At 54.4% G+C, this 14,691-nt stretch overlaps 4 protein-coding genes across 4 annotated transcripts; 3 read left to right on the top strand and 1 right to left on the bottom strand.

The window, feature by feature from the left end:
* Positions 1-1,932: 1,932 nt before the first annotated feature.
* BBK36DRAFT_1114151 (hypothetical protein) lies at positions 1,933-3,445 on the top strand (the record flags this gene model as incomplete). The annotated part of the gene is made up of 4 exons (XM_024889995.1): positions 1,933-2,200; positions 2,285-2,366; positions 2,430-2,587; positions 2,649-3,445. 4 exons carry the CDS (start codon positions 1,933-1,935, stop codon positions 3,443-3,445), a joined length of 1,305 nt encoding a protein of 434 aa, XP_024751270.1.
* Positions 3,446-4,210: 765 nt separating this feature from the next.
* BBK36DRAFT_1114088 (putative rRNA pseudouridine synthase) lies at positions 4,211-6,033 on the top strand (the record flags this gene model as incomplete). The annotated part of the gene is made up of 4 exons (XM_024889983.1): positions 4,211-4,328; positions 4,516-4,672; positions 4,771-5,402; positions 5,477-6,033. 4 exons carry the CDS (start codon positions 4,211-4,213, stop codon positions 6,031-6,033), a joined length of 1,464 nt encoding a protein of 487 aa, XP_024751269.1.
* Positions 6,034-7,545: 1,512 nt separating this feature from the next.
* On the top strand, positions 7,546-9,038 carry BBK36DRAFT_1157625 (hypothetical protein; the record flags this gene model as incomplete). Its single annotated transcript, XM_024894025.1, has 3 exons — positions 7,546-7,834; positions 7,890-8,141; positions 8,203-9,038. 3 exons carry the CDS (start codon positions 7,546-7,548, stop codon positions 9,036-9,038), a joined length of 1,377 nt encoding a protein of 458 aa, XP_024751268.1.
* Positions 9,039-9,947: 909 nt separating this feature from the next.
* BBK36DRAFT_1115131 (hypothetical protein) lies at positions 9,948-14,421 on the bottom strand (the record flags this gene model as incomplete). The annotated part of the gene is made up of 5 exons (XM_024890102.1): positions 9,948-10,251; positions 10,297-11,333; positions 11,967-12,313; positions 12,399-14,012; positions 14,067-14,421. 5 exons carry the CDS (start codon positions 14,419-14,421, stop codon positions 9,948-9,950), a joined length of 3,657 nt encoding a protein of 1,218 aa, XP_024751267.1.
* Positions 14,422-14,691: the final 270 nt, after the last annotated feature.

Genomic DNA, 14,691 nt, shown 5'->3' with positions numbered 1-14,691 from the left:
ATTTCGTCCGCCATGTACTCAAAATCCCCTTACAGCCACGGCACGAATGCCGTCCCTTGCAGGTTAGCTGTGCATAAGCGAAAAGGGAAATCCTCCATCCGTCTGCACGCTGCTGGCATGCAGCTCTAGCACCAAGTACCTACTTTCATGTAAGGCGCCTTGCCGAGATTTGTAGGTGTGTACCCATGTCCAGGTCGATGTCGGTTTCAATATCCAGTTGGTGTATGCTTTGATGAATCACCAGATATGCAGATTCATTCACACACTCCGGCGCTTCTATGCGATGTTCAAATGGCGCGGCTACTCGAAGTAAGCATGCATTTCCGACGCTTTCTCTCCTCTTTCGCCTTGGAGATGGAAAAAGGCCTTTCAACTAACATCGATAGAAAGGGGTGTTCGCGTGTGATGGGATGTGCGTAAAAACGGCGCTTGGGGGCGGTAAATGTTCGTTGATGAAGCGTGAGGTGAGGTGCCGCCTGTCGCAGCGTACAAGGGATACATAGACTAAGGTATGATGCGCGCTGCCGAGCGTTGGTGATGGTGACTCGAGTCCTTGCGTTGTAACGCTGTTATACAAGTACTCCTCGTACGGGTGGCCACATTCTGTTGTGGTATTCACGTACTATGAGCCGGCATTTGTAACCGTACGAAGCACATGATTGTTATACCGCGAAGCTGGTAGTGAAGCCGAATCAATACAATACGAAGTGTTCACTGAACGCAGATGCATGTTGGTCCAAGGCTGATGCAGAGAGGCGGAGAATCTGGGCCCCCCCGCGCAGGGAAGACAGATGGAGACGTGGACGGGAGGGTCGCAGTGAGGCTTCCCTGCTGCAGGACTTGGACCATGTGTGATGAACGGAGAGGGAATCACACAATACTTTACTAGCATCAATACCTGCGCGGCGCTATCGACGGTTTCGAATGGTTCGTAAACGGACACCAGTCTCATCAAGTAGAGAAGAAAACGGATGGGATTGGACTACATGAGCCAAAAGCAAATCCAACGTAGATCGCGGCTTTCTCTCTCCCTCTGCCTCCGTGTCCGGTTCATCTGCCCTCGAACCCGTCAGCCATCCATCCACAGCGTCGAATTAAGCGCCCAGGCCGCAGCATCGCCCGTCCAATCGGAGGCTCTCGACAGGCAGCGAGCGGTGATGGCAGTGTGAAATGGGCGAGCCGGGATCCCTGCAGAAGAGGCTTGACGCCACGCCAGGGGAGGGGAAGTTCAACTCCGTCTCCCGTCTTTTAGTTGGCCAAGACCAGGACCATGTATGCCGTGCCGTGGTGAGATTGGGGCAGGTGAAGGGTTTGATGGTCCCCGTTCGGATGGTGCGAGTCCCGGAAGAGGGAACTGGGCGAGGGGATTTGGTCTGCCTTGTTCTCTTTGTCGCTTGTCTCGTTCTGGGAATGGAGCTGGACTGGGGGGTGGAGAAGAGAGTAGGTGATGCATGAGGGTTGGCCTGGAGAGATGCTGCTACTAACACTACCTGCAGTAATACTACCTCTGCTCTCTTTGACATGCGGCGGACGAACGCCTGAGATGCGAGTCTGCGTCTTCATCACATCTGCCGACCAACAGCCACCGTCTTCGTCTTGGCCTCGGTCCTCCAACCCCCTTCTTCTCTGGCTTCACCGGCCCGAGCCCGTTCTCGACGCTGCATGTAATAGCACGGCTTCCCGGTTCCATTATAACATCCTCGACTGGCCCTCTCCACCCCCACAAGAGCATGCCGCCCGTCTCTCGTTTGTCATCGTGAACAGCTTCGAACCTTCGCGAGGAACTGCCATTGTCAGGCCGTGGCATGCCATAGCACACAGGCTGGAACTGTGTGTCTCCGAAGCTGCTTCGCCTCCAACACGCTCGCTATTACTTGAACATTCAAACCGGCCTCCCAGCGACAAAGCCACCTCACCGGAAAAAAAAAAGCCATGTTGCGCCTCCTGACGAGCTTCGCAGCCGCCGGCGCGATCCTGCCCGCTGCAGAGGCCATCCTCGTCGCGCCCGATTCGCCGTGCTCGACCAACTGCGGCAACGTCCTGGACTCGACGTCTGCCGGCGACCTGGTGTGCACGCCGGGCCAGTACACGGGCGGCTATGATAATGGAGCTGGGACCGTGTTTCAAGGCTGCGTTGAGTGTGAGCTGGACAGCGGGTATGCGACCAAGAGCAACTACTCCGACAACATGGCGGCCTTGTGTATGTATATTGATCCCTCTCCGTCTCATTTGCCCGTTGCTCACTTTCACCTCTGAGAGACTGCTGCTGATACTTGTCACTCAGATAACCTTCGGTATGCTGTGTCGTACTGCGTCTTCAACGAGCCGCAGCATAATGACTTTGTCAACAATCCATGCGTGACGAGGTAAGTGAAGGAAGCCTTCTTCGTTCGGTGTCGCGGTTCATGGCCAACATGTTCCCCCTTTAGCAAAGCTTGTGGCGCCTTCACCAGCGCTATTGCATACCAGAACCTGTCCGTCGAGTATGACGACTACGGATACTGCGATCTATGGCCCACGAGCGACAGCTTAGACTTTCACGGATGCATCGAATGCCTCCAGGTCACCAACAACTATCTGGCGAACTGTATGCTGTCCACTGACCCTTTACACTCGATGGAGTTCTCTTGCTAACATTGTGTGTACAGTCATCACTGTTCTTCAAGCTGGATGCGAACAAAAGCCAAGCAGCGGCGTGACCCTCGGACTCGAGGGCAACATATTTTCGAGCGACGTCGTCAACATCACTGAGCCTACACCAACGGCGCGGGTAGATCCCGCCTGGTTCGATCACGGCCCGCTGGGCCTCGGCGGAAAAGTCGGCATTGCCGTGGCCGGATTCATTCTGTTGCTCATCCTCGCTGGTGTGGCCATCGTCTGCAGGGGCAGAAGGCGGAGAAAGGCCTTCCTCAAGAAGCTGCAGACCAACATGCCGCAGATGAAGTCCAACCCGGGTGGCTGGCCATCCATGCCCGGCGGTATTCAGCATGACTCTAGTGAGACGCCGCTGAGCCAGCGCCCTCTGCGGACCTGGGACGACTCTCCCGTCACCGGCAACACGGAGAAGACGTTTCCTCGATACTTCTCCCCCTACTCCTCCCAGTTCAACAGTCCCATCAGTGCCACGGACGTCAACCACATGCCGTGGCCGGAACCCGCGCTGGGCTCTCCTCGGTCTCCTCGCGAGATTGGGCTCGCACTCGGTTCGGCCATCGACGTTAACGCTAGTAATGCAAACCACGAGCGATGGCCAGCGTCGCCGGAAGATAAAGGCAAGATGAAGGAGGAGTCATACGAAATGCAATACGTCGACAGTGCCGGGAGCGGAATCGTGGCCAACAAGCAACCCGTGCACGTCGAGGCTCCGATCCTGAGCCATCCCGGGTACGGAAGAAACTCTGATAGCCCGCCGAGGCAATACGACGTGAATGGGAATGCGATGTGAAGGGGGAGGGCGAGAACTGGAGGGAGCCCGTGTGCCAGCTAATGGCCACACGACTCATGGATATGTCCTTTTCTGTTGGGGTCTGACGAATCTTGATGTGTACTCCCTGTTTTCTTTGTGCGCTGGTGTTTTGGAGTGATTTGAGCATCTACCTCTCTGCTGGTGTCGTGACGGGGGGGGGATCACGGGCTGGGATGGAATTTGGATTCGATGCTGGTAATACCCAATTGCGCCTTGACGACGCCTGTTTCTCGGAATAAAGTAGTGAACTGAAACACGCAATCATCGCGATATTCAATCAGAACAATCAGAATCTAATCATCATGCCGGATAAACCAGCAGCAATGACATTGAGGTGGGTTTCATTGCTCGTTCTCGTCAAGATGCCTCTGAGCCAGCCGACCCATTCGCTGACTAAGCAATCGATTGTGCTTTGACTGTGGCTGGTGTCTACCGTGTGTCTGTGGCTTTGCATATACGCTTGCCCATATCCGGCCTAGCGACTAATTGGCGCCACAATTTCGGGGACTGCAAAGTTTCTGCCCCACAGAGCGAAGGAAAAAAAAAAAAAAAAACTGGAAGCTCAATGTTCGTAGAAGAACTCGAAGAAGGAAAAAACACCATCACGACTAGCAACGAAGCGCGCGCCAGCATCGTCTCCCTCAGCTGAACCCGCCAGACGTTGCAGATTCTTTCTTCTTTCGTCCTCGATTCTCGGATATTCGCATTCACTGATTGATTCGTTCGAGAATCGACTGCGAAAAGATGTCGGTAGTCGTGAACAAGAAGGAGCAGCAGGAGGAGTACACCATCAAGCCCCAGGCGGTGACTCCTCCTGTGGACACCAGCAAGTGGCCGCTGCTGCTCAAGAACTATGACAATCGTGAGTGGAAGAGCCTGATCTCGTGTTTTTTTTTGCGCTTGTGGCTTGGATTGCGACTCTCAATTGGGGGCGTTGGAGCGGTGGTTGAACTCGCCGTTGGAGCGCATGGGGGAAAAGAGGCACACGCAGTCATGACGAGAGAGAGAGCCTTGTGTTAACCTCTATTCTTTTTGCTTCGTCTCTCTAGTTCTTGTGCGAACCGGTCACTTCACCCCGATCCCCAACGGATCTGCGCCGCTGAAGCGCGATATCAAATCCTACATTAGCTCAGGTGTCATCAACCTCGACAAGCCCTCGAACCCTTCTAGTCACGAGGTTGTGTCCTGGGTTAAGCGGATTCTTCGGTTCGTGCCGACCTGTGTATCCTTGTCGCCGATTGGGATTCCCCAATCACTTGACCTCGCCCTGACAATGGTGGAACTAACAATGAGAATTGGTACAGTGTTGAGAAGACTGGTCACAGCGGTACCCTCGACCCCAAGGTCACGGGCTGCCTGATTGTCTGCATCGACCGAGCGACTCGACTGGTCAAGTCCCAGCAGGGCGCCGGAAAGGAGTACGTGGCCATCATCCGCCTGCACGACAAGCTGCCTGGCGGCCAGGCCCAGTTCGCCCGCGCCCTCGAGACCCTCACCGGTGCCCTGTTCCAGCGCCCGCCCCTGATCTCTGCCGTCAAGCGACAGCTCCGTATCCGAACCATCCACGAGAGCAAGCTGATTGAGTTTGACAATGACCGTCACCTGGGTGTCTTCTGGGTGAGCTGCGAGGCTGGTACCTACATTCGAACCCTGTGCGTGCACCTGGGTCTGCTGCTGGGTGTCGGTGCCCACATGCAGGAGCTCCGACGTGTGCGATCCGGTGCCATGGACGAGACCAAGCACCTCGTCACTCTGCACGATGTGCTGGATGCTCAGTGGATGATGGACAACACTCGGGACGAGTCGTACCTGCGCCGCGTGATTGCGCCGCTGGAGACTCTGCTCCTGGGCTACAAGCGTCTTGTTGTCAAGGACAGCGCTGTCAACGCCGTCTGCTACGGTGCCAAGCTTATGCTTCCCGGTCTCTTGCGCTATGGTATGTTTTTCCCATCCATCACAGGCTTGATCATATGTGTAAGGTTGTGTCGCTGACTGAAGTTTTCCCTACAGAGTCTGGCATTGAGCACCACGAGGAGGTTGTCCTGATGACCACCAAGGGTGAGGCTATCGCCATTGGCATTGCCCAGATGTCTACGGTTGAGATGTCTACGTGCGACCACGGAGTCGTGGCCAAGGTCAAGCGCTGCATCATGGAGCGTGACCTGTACCCCCGACGATGGGGTCTCGGACCCGTCGCCCAGGAGAAGAAGAAGCTCAAGGCCGACGGCAAGCTGGACAAGTTCGGCCGACCCAACGATGCCACTCCCGCCAAGTGGACCTCGGAGTACAAGGACTTCAGCGCGTCTGACGCCGCCGCTGCCGCTGCCGCTGCTGCTCCCGCCACCACAACCTCGATCCCTGTCCTGCCCTCCAAGAGCGAGCAGGCTGACGCCAAGATGGACGACGCCGCAGAGGCCCCCGCCGGCGATGAGGACAAGAAGAAGCGAAAGAAGCACGAGGGCGAGACGGCCGAGGAGAAGGCCGAGCGGAAACGACGGAAGGCGGAGAAGAAGGCGGCCAAGGCAGCCAAGAAGGGAGGCAAGGGCGACGACGAGGACAGCGATTAAAAGAAAAGGAGCAAAGGGGAGAAAAGCAGAGTGTGTGGAAGAATCAAGATGCAGACTGATGAGGAATCTGTTTGAATGTGAAGCTTCCCGGCGTGGGAGTCTGCTGTCGATATGGAAGTTGGTAGTCTTGCACCTTTTTTCTTTTCTTTTCTTTCTAGTTTACCCAGACCGGGGACATTGGGCAATTGGCGTTTAGGTATCAATTCGTACATACTCATTCTATGATTTCTTGGTCATTTTGCATGTGAAGCAGCTGTTGAGATGAAGTGAAGTAGGTACTTGTCAACTCATCTCCAGCGCCTTCAACCTGCGTCCTGAACGGGAAGGCGGCATTGGGCACAAACTCACGTGGAGCCAGAGAACAGGAATTTAAGCGCCGACTCTCTTCTGCCGTCATCCATCACACCTCTCCTTTGCAATATTACCTCCTCTCGCCAATTGCATCCATTGGCTGGGCGCTCGCTCTGCTCTCCATCTAATAGTTCGTTGCATTTTCTGCTGCAGGCGGTTCCGTCGCTCCTCATTGGACCGCAATCGACGACGCCTTTGGCTGGTTTCTTCCTAGTTTCCGCCGTCTGCTTGGTGCCTTGTTCCTGTCTGTGATTATGGTGAATCCTGATTGGTCTTTGTGTGATGTGCCGCCCTCCCTCACGTGGAGATTGTCGATGCGATGCGATGCGATGGGGCGCGATGCGATGGGTCAGGGATGCCGGTTGTTGAAGACGGTGTGATGAGAGGTTGTCGGCCGAGGCAAAGGACAAAGCAAGGCAGGACTTCAAGCCCCCATGTCAAGTCGATGGGGTTGCTGAAGATGCAAGCAAGCGCCTTGAAAAGAGGAAACAGAGACTGACAGACATACATACAGAGAGAACTGCGGGTGCGTGATATCACCGACGGGGGGAAGCTGAGCCCTTAAGCGAGGGGTGTGGTCCAGGACGGGCGGCAAGCAAATCCATCGTCTGCCGTGTCGATGCAGGAACAGAAGTCAAGAACACATGGTTTTTGCCGCCGTGTCCTGCTGCCCGTCACGATAGTCTCGTCACCGGCGCCTTGGGGATCAACAAGCTTATTCAAGCCATGATTCACGCGTCAATGGACATGAGGGACCAGGATATTATGGGCGGCTTCTGCTGCTTCTGCGTCTTGGCTTGACTCGGCAATTCTCAGTCGTTCTTTGTCTCTCTCTCTCTCTCTCTTTTCTGAATATACCTCTCTGTTGCATTGCTCTTTGCTTGGATTATTCTTTGCCGTGTTGCAGTCCTTTTGTGGTCTGGAAACTGCTTACTGATAGGCCGTACTGCCTTTGCATATACGGATGAGAGACGCTGCGACAGCGAAAATCTCTCCGAAGTATTGGGACATTCCTTTGGCATTGTCTTTCTATATTCGATTACGCCTTTGATTGACAGCAGTCGCTCTTTCATAACACGCATCCAGCTGTCCGCCTTCATTGGGATCTAATTCCTACCAACTCTTCTCACATCAACCAACCGAGATCATCTGTTAGAGAAGATGGTGCACATGCCTGTCGGTCGTGGGATATTCCCCTTACTCATCACGACTTTATCATTGGCGCACGCCTTCAGAGTCTCTCCAAACTCACCATGCACAAGCGTTTGCACCACCTCCGACTCATCGCAATCAGATCCAAAGTTCTTCGATGACCAATGGAAAGACATTGTCTGCACCGACCAGAACTTGGACGGCACATCAAAGGGACAAAAGCTGCAGAGCTGCTTCACATGCTTGCAGAACAGCACTTACACCCACGATAGCGAGAGTGACCAGGAATGGTTCCTTTGTAAGTCCTTTGTGGCTGCGAACGCCATTAGAGGCTGTAGCTAACAAGAGCAAAGATAACCTGCGGTATTCTTCCAGCTACTGCATGTTTGGCTACCCCAACAACACCGGCATTGACTCCGGCCCTTGCACGACGTCCGAGGGATGCGGGAATCTAGCCTCTGCTCTCGAATTCGGCATCAAGAGCCCAACCAACTCGACACCATATGACTACTGCGACGCCAGCGGAGGCGCCATCACGAGTGACGATGTCCAGGGATGTCTGGGATGTGTGGGAGCTGATGGAAACCACAATTATCTTTCCAACTGTACGTGTATTACACGCCTACGCCTCCCAGATTCTTCTGTGTTGCTAATTCTCTCGACTAGTCCTCCTCACGCTTCAAGGAGCATGCAGGTCAAAGCCCGCCCCAGGCTCCATCCTAATCCTCAACAATACCATCTTTGGCAATGACACCATTCAAGTCCTTGACCCATCATCCCCTGCCAACTCTGACAGCCCCAAAATCTCGAGCTCGAGAATCGTGGGCATCGTCGTTGGTGCTGCTGTCGTACTTGCGCTAGTCGCAGGTTTCATCTTTGTGTGCGTCCGCAAGCGCAGGAATCGCGCGAGACAGCAGAATCGCACGTCTGGCTATTCTTTCCGCTGCCAGACCAGAGTGACGCCCGTCACTCCACGGTTCCCTGAAGATGTTCAGACCGACGTCGTCTCGCATGGCGAAAAGCATGCGCATGTCATGGTTACCACTGGTCTTGGAGCCAGTCCATACGCCGCGGATCAATATCCCTGGAACAGCCAAAGCTCGTTGACCGTCAGCATCAATAGACAGCAGGGCCCAGTGATCAGGCCCAGCGTTATAACTACTCTGTCGCCGCCGTCTCAGGCATATATATCGCCCCGGGCTTCCTCTCCCGACGACTTTGCAACGCCGGCGTCTGCTGTTTCAACTCGCTCCAACGCGCCCCTTCTTGGGCACCAGCCCCCTGGATATACGCCTTCTCCCCACCTGAGCCCGTCCAGCAGCTGGTCACCGACGCCAAAACCCCAACGGCCTGAGAGGAAGTGGGAAGAGGAGAATGGTGGAATAACAAATGCCCTTGGGCTGATTAGCAAGAAAAAGAGTAGGACAAGCGTGGGGAGCCCAGTCCAAAGCGACATTCTCATTACGTCTTTTCCACCGCCGCCTACGCGTGCAGTGAGGTAGCTTATTGTGGTTTCACGTTGCAACGATTATATGTGTTTGGGATTTGCTTGCCTTGCTGGTGTGTACGATACGATGTGTTGACCATGTCTGTATGAGGGCAGCGGGCTGTGTATGAGGGTGTGTAGCTGGGGTAATGTATGAGCCACTGAATGATTTATGATAGCTTCAATTCAACACATAACTTCGGGCATGTAAATAACAAGAGTTGAAAACAATCAACAAGTCTTTGCGTATCATGTCATTATAATTATCCTAGTCTGATCAATACAAGAAACAGAAAAGGAACCTCCCAGATATCAACTAATAAAGCACGCTTGCTCATGGGCCCCAACTACCGCCTGAAAGGAACCTCGAAAGGAAGCATATTAAATCATGGCCTGCGCCTCGGAAAAAAAAAAAAAGAAAAAAAAAAAAAAAAAAGGAAAGAAATGGATGATCGTATGAGTTCTGGCTCAAGGATGATACTTGCAACAAGTTGAACGCATTGCTAGCCTTCAGTCCGACGCTTCGAATCCAAAAGGGGGGTATTGATCCGAATTCCTCCCATCAAAAATATTTCTGTCATTCTCTCCTTTGAACCCCCCTTTCGTACGGGATGTAATAAGAAGCAAAAATACCATAACAGAAACCGAAAAAAAAAAAGCGGAAGCAAAGACTAAATCTTCAAACAAACTTTGTGAAAACGGGCAACGCATCAGGTAACAGTGGGAGCAGAATATGAGAAGCCTTTATTACCATGCAATTGAATTCCTCCTCTCTCGACAATTGTGTGAGCCTGTATCCTCAAATAGGAGAAAAACAAAAAAAAAAGAACAAAGCTAAACAGATAGGGGAGGACAAAGAAAGAATATCAATTCCCTTTCCCTTCCCCCCCCAACCTTTGCCCTTCCCAACGCCGAATGCCCCTTCTCATATGATGCTGCTTTCGTCCAAAAGAGGAGTCCCTCCCCTGCTCAGTATATCGCTCTGTAGCTTTCCATTTTGTGACTTGAACCACGTCGTGCCCTCCTCCATCTCCTGCCTCATCGCCCTGAGCTCTTGTATCAAGAGGTCTGCGTCGCTCATGACGCGCTTGTGTGAGTCCATGTTGTCCGTATCATCCTCGACTCCTCTTCCTCTCTCCTTGGCCGTCTCACCGCTTTCGCCTTCGTCTCCGAAAGACCGCTTGCGCTTATTGTTGATAGTGAGCGGACTGTCGGCGAAGGGGTCGTTCCTAGATGCTTTGATGAAGGCGAGCGGGCTTTGGGGCCGCGCTGACGCTGCCGAGGTGATTGATGCCCGTCGAAGGGATGCGTCTCTCCTGAGACTCGTGTCCCTCCTATGGCTCGTGTCCCTCCTAAGGCCGCGTTTGATCTCATCCACCATGGATTCCGGAAGAGCAGTCCCGTCCGGCATCTGCACGATGCCCATGGCTTTCAACCGCCAGCGCTCCGATACTTTGCTGACGCGCGCCTTCTCCGGCGGTGAGCTGTCTGCCGACACAGAAGGTAGAGAGCGAGGAAATCGACCAGGCTTCTCTCCCATGAGTCGTTCGCGCAACGCTCGCGTTTTTGAGCCACCCTCGGTGCTGGCGACCGACCCAGAACGAGACCTGACCCCCTGGCTCCCATTGATCGACGACGGCGTGGGAGAAGATAGTCGGTAATCGTTGCGAAAGATGGCTGACACGGCCCTCCGTTCATTGGAAACGCCGGACAAGACACCGGATGCAAGCAGTGCGTCTTCCGCCGCTTTCCTCTTATTCCGTTGGTTCTTCCTCATGATGCTTGCCAGCTCATCAGGTCGATTGAGAGCAGCCAGTTCCGCCTGTTGCCTCGCAATCCGTTGAGCATTTTCCTGCTCCTCCCTGATCTGTGCTGCTCGCTGAGCTTCGCGAAACGCGCGAAATTGGTCGCGTCCGCTTCGACGAAGATGCCGTAGCCGCTTCTCTCGAGCATTTTTCTTCCATCGGTAAAAGTATTTCAGGGAAAGATTGTAAACTCGGAATCTCTTAGCTTCCGCATTGTCTCGTTCCTCTTTCTCTCTGGCCTTCCTCTCTGCCTCATCCTTTTGGAACTTGTCGTAAGTTTCGCGGACAATGCTTTCTACCATGAATACCTCGAATTCCCTCATCAACCCACTATCTCCATTGACGAACCACTTTGTGAATTCGCCAAGCGGATCACGCGGAGGGCTCGCAGGTTGTGGAGCAGGGGCAGGAGCAGGCGGCTTAGCAGTGGCTGGACCCGGGACGGAGAAGGCAGATGCGGCCGAAGGGGGAGGCAATGTGGTAGGGGTGGTGCCACCATTCACCTCCTTTGAGCGATCGGAATTCGGGAGATTCAACTCGGTAGAACTGGTTGGGGAAGGCTGCAAAGAGCCAGAGAAGGGTGAAGACTTGACGGGTGGCTCCAGGATACTTTTCTTCTCTGAACTCAAGGGGGAGCCAGAAAATGGTGTTGGTGATGGCGCGGTCGACGGGCCATCCTTGGGTGCTTGGTTTCCGAGTGAGCTTGGCGAAGAGAAGGTGAAGCTTCCACCAGGCTGTTGAAGTGGCGATGGCTTATCGTTCAGATTAAATTGGACCTGACCTTGCGCAGTTTCCGATGGTTTTGCGCCTGGACCAGAGGATACCGTTGAACCTGGGAAAGCGGGAATTGCCGGTACAGCTGTAGAGTTAGTCGGTTTGCTTGTGCTTGCTGGAGCAGAAGCCGGTGATGGAGAGGCAAGGAAGCTGAATTTAGGCTGGCTGGTCCCCCCTTGGGCCGTATTCGCAGCTGGAGGGAATACGGTTGGTTGAGAGGTTTGTATGCCACCAAATGGCCCTGCTGCGGCTGGCTTGTTCTCTCCAGCATTGCCAAAGGTAATCTTCAGCGAGGGTGCAATTCCGTTCACAGTCGTAGGCGAGGAGGATGGCGGGAAGCTGCCTTGTTTTTCAGGTAACTGTACTTGCGGCTGAGAGGGTGCTTTGCTCTGAAAGCCCTGAAAGCCCTGAAATGTCGTAGAAGGCGCTGGCGCTGCCGTTGCGAAAGGATTGCTAGCGGTACCTCCCCCTAAGAGTGTTGGCTGAGTAGGGGGTTTCTCAGAGGTACTGCTTGACGTGGTGGCAGATGCGAAAGGGTTGGCCGCGGCCGGTAGATTGTTCGAAGGGTAAGCAGGCGTTGTAGAACCGAAAGTGGGAGCGCTGCCCCAAGCTGTCGCCGTGGGTGTCGAGGCGGAAGCAAAAGGGTTCGCAAATGGTGTGGTTGATTTTGGTGCCTCAGGGGCTCCGAAGACGCTGGTTGTTTGCTCTGGTGCTAGAACGGAGTCAGTGGACTGGAAAGACCAAGAAGGCGAGAAATGGCTGGCGATGGTGTCTCTGGTAAGGGAAGAGATCTCTACCTTTAGGCGTCCCAGCAAGGTTGCTTCCAAAGCCGCTTAAAGGCTGGCCGAACGCAGGCAAAGGCGCTGGTTTTTGGGAGCTCATCAAAGGAGATTCGGCTGGAGTTCCTGGCCCTGAACCTCCGACGAAGAGAGATCCTTCGTTTTTCAATGAGGGGGCACTCGGTAAAGAATTTGTTGGGTTCTCATAGACAGTTTTGTGAATCACATCCGGCAATGGCCGGCTTTGCCGCTTCTTTTCCACCAGAGTTTGTGAGAACTGATGGTGAAGTCGCGGGTGCAAAAGGGGCCCCTTGTTATTCAGGACCATGAGTTGTCGGTCGACGTCCATGGGAGCCTGCGCGTCTGGAACGGACTCGATACCGTGTAGCTTCGCGAAATCGATCGCCTCTTGCGTGGTGTCGAACCGGAGAAACTTGTTCAAAGCAGCGGCTGTCACATCGTTTGTCGTGTCCTTGGGCCGGGCCAATGCTCTCCTCACAGCCCGCAGAATCGACCGCCGAATCTGTGGGAAGTGACATTCCGCAAAACATGCCATCGTGTATGAGACGCTGGGGTCCTCGACAATCCGGAAGTATGAGTGGAAGGCGTTGGCTGCCGCCAGGGAGGGAGCCGGCTTCAATGGGGGATGAAAGTCGTTGGTGTTCTGCAAGGCTTCGACAAGCGATACGGCAGTCCTAATGTCGTCCGAGTCCCTCCAGAAATGCGGTTTCCATTGTCGTTGCAGCATCTCAACCGTATTTGAATCGTGGGCGTGGAAGAGCACATAGTATGCGCGGAATTCAGCCTCGTTTTCGCACGCAATCCCCTGAGCGTTGCAGTCGTCATACAAATCTCGGAGAGAGAGTAGAGCCTTTCCAAGTTGCTCGAGTTCCTGCTGTTCCACAAAATCCTCGCCAGCTTTTCCTGGTTGTGACAGAAGATGCAGTGCCGTGACGTGGAACCTCGCAATGTTCTCCAGCACATATGCCTGCGTCTTCAGATCCTCGGTCGTAGGGGATGAGAAGAAGGTAAAGTCTCGGCGGATAGCTCGCGTTCGGTCCCACAAGAAACCGTGAAGAATCGGCAAGTTGTCGTCGTTACGAAGCAGGTCGTCGATCAGGTAGTCCAACGTTCGTCGCAAGGCAGCCGTAGAGCGGACGTCCATTGGGAGAGGAGCCTCCTGTCCGGCAGCCGAGCGTGCCAGCTTCTTGACCATTCGACTCGTCTTTGCAACCCCTGTCCGTGAATCCCTCTCCGGTTGGGGAACATCCAGCTCGGTGATTCGTGTAATCTTTTCGTACTCGGAGCACATATCCTCGCAGATACCTTGGAAGGTGATGGCGTTCTGGAGCGACTTTCGTTCGTTCGGATCGTCGATCAGAGCCGCTTTCGTGAGCGAGGCGCGCACCTTTTGTCGATAGTCCTCGTACTTTTCCCTGAACTTGGCCATCTCTGCCTTGCTCTTCGGATCTCCTGGCTGGGACGGCCAGGCTGGTGGACTGATGCCATCCTTCCGCAGCTGGTCGTATACCTTCTTCGTGTACGGATCGGTGGCGCGTATCATCGAAGTGGCGGGGATTTCGTCGACGGAGCTCACGCTCGAAGACGAGCTGGGGCGTGACGTGCTGTCTTCTTCGGCACTCGTGGCAGCCTGCACGGTTCTCTGCACCTGCAGCCCCTTTGCACCGCCGCGTTCCTTCTTCTGCGTCCTCTTGACCTCTGACAGCTTCTTCTTCTCCCCGTCTCCACCTCGCTTCTTCCCCTGCCTCCCGCTGTCGCTCAAGCTCCCATTCCCATCCTTGGCCAGGAACGGATTGCCGGCCTTGGGCTTCCTCTCGCTGTCGCTGCCGCTGGCGAAGCCATTCTTGCGCTTACTCTTCTTCTGCGAGTCGGAGCCGCCTGCACCACCGGAACCAAATGATGAAGCTCCTTCGCCGGCCGGTCGAGGAGCAAAAGGATTGAACGCCTGCGACGAGCCCTGCGTCTTCTGGCTGAACGGGGAAAACATTTGGCTCGATGATGCAACGGACGTCGCATGCATCTACGTGACGATTTTGCGCATGGAGGACGGAGGCGCTGGGGCGAGACTTTGACGGGAGTTTTGCTGGAGATGGCCGTGTCTGTCGCAGGATCTTCCTGTTGAGGCGCGATGCCAGAAGCTTGGCCGTACCTTGATTGAGCTTCGCGGTCCGGAGAATTGGGCGTCACGTGATGCCGACCTGCAGCGAACTCGCGACTTTTGGACTGCTCACCGAGGGACCAAGACGACGGCTTCAAAACATGAGGTGGAAAGGAAAATAATAAATCGAGC

The sequence above is a fragment of the Trichoderma citrinoviride genome (genome assembly GCF_003025115.1).
Source record: "Trichoderma citrinoviride strain TUCIM 6016 unplaced genomic scaffold BBK36scaffold_4, whole genome shotgun sequence".
NCBI classification, from domain to species: Eukaryota; Fungi; Ascomycota; class Sordariomycetes; order Hypocreales; family Hypocreaceae; genus Trichoderma; species Trichoderma citrinoviride.
Note: the sequence above shows the minus strand (reverse complement) of the source record. Positions and strands in the feature narration are given on the sequence as shown.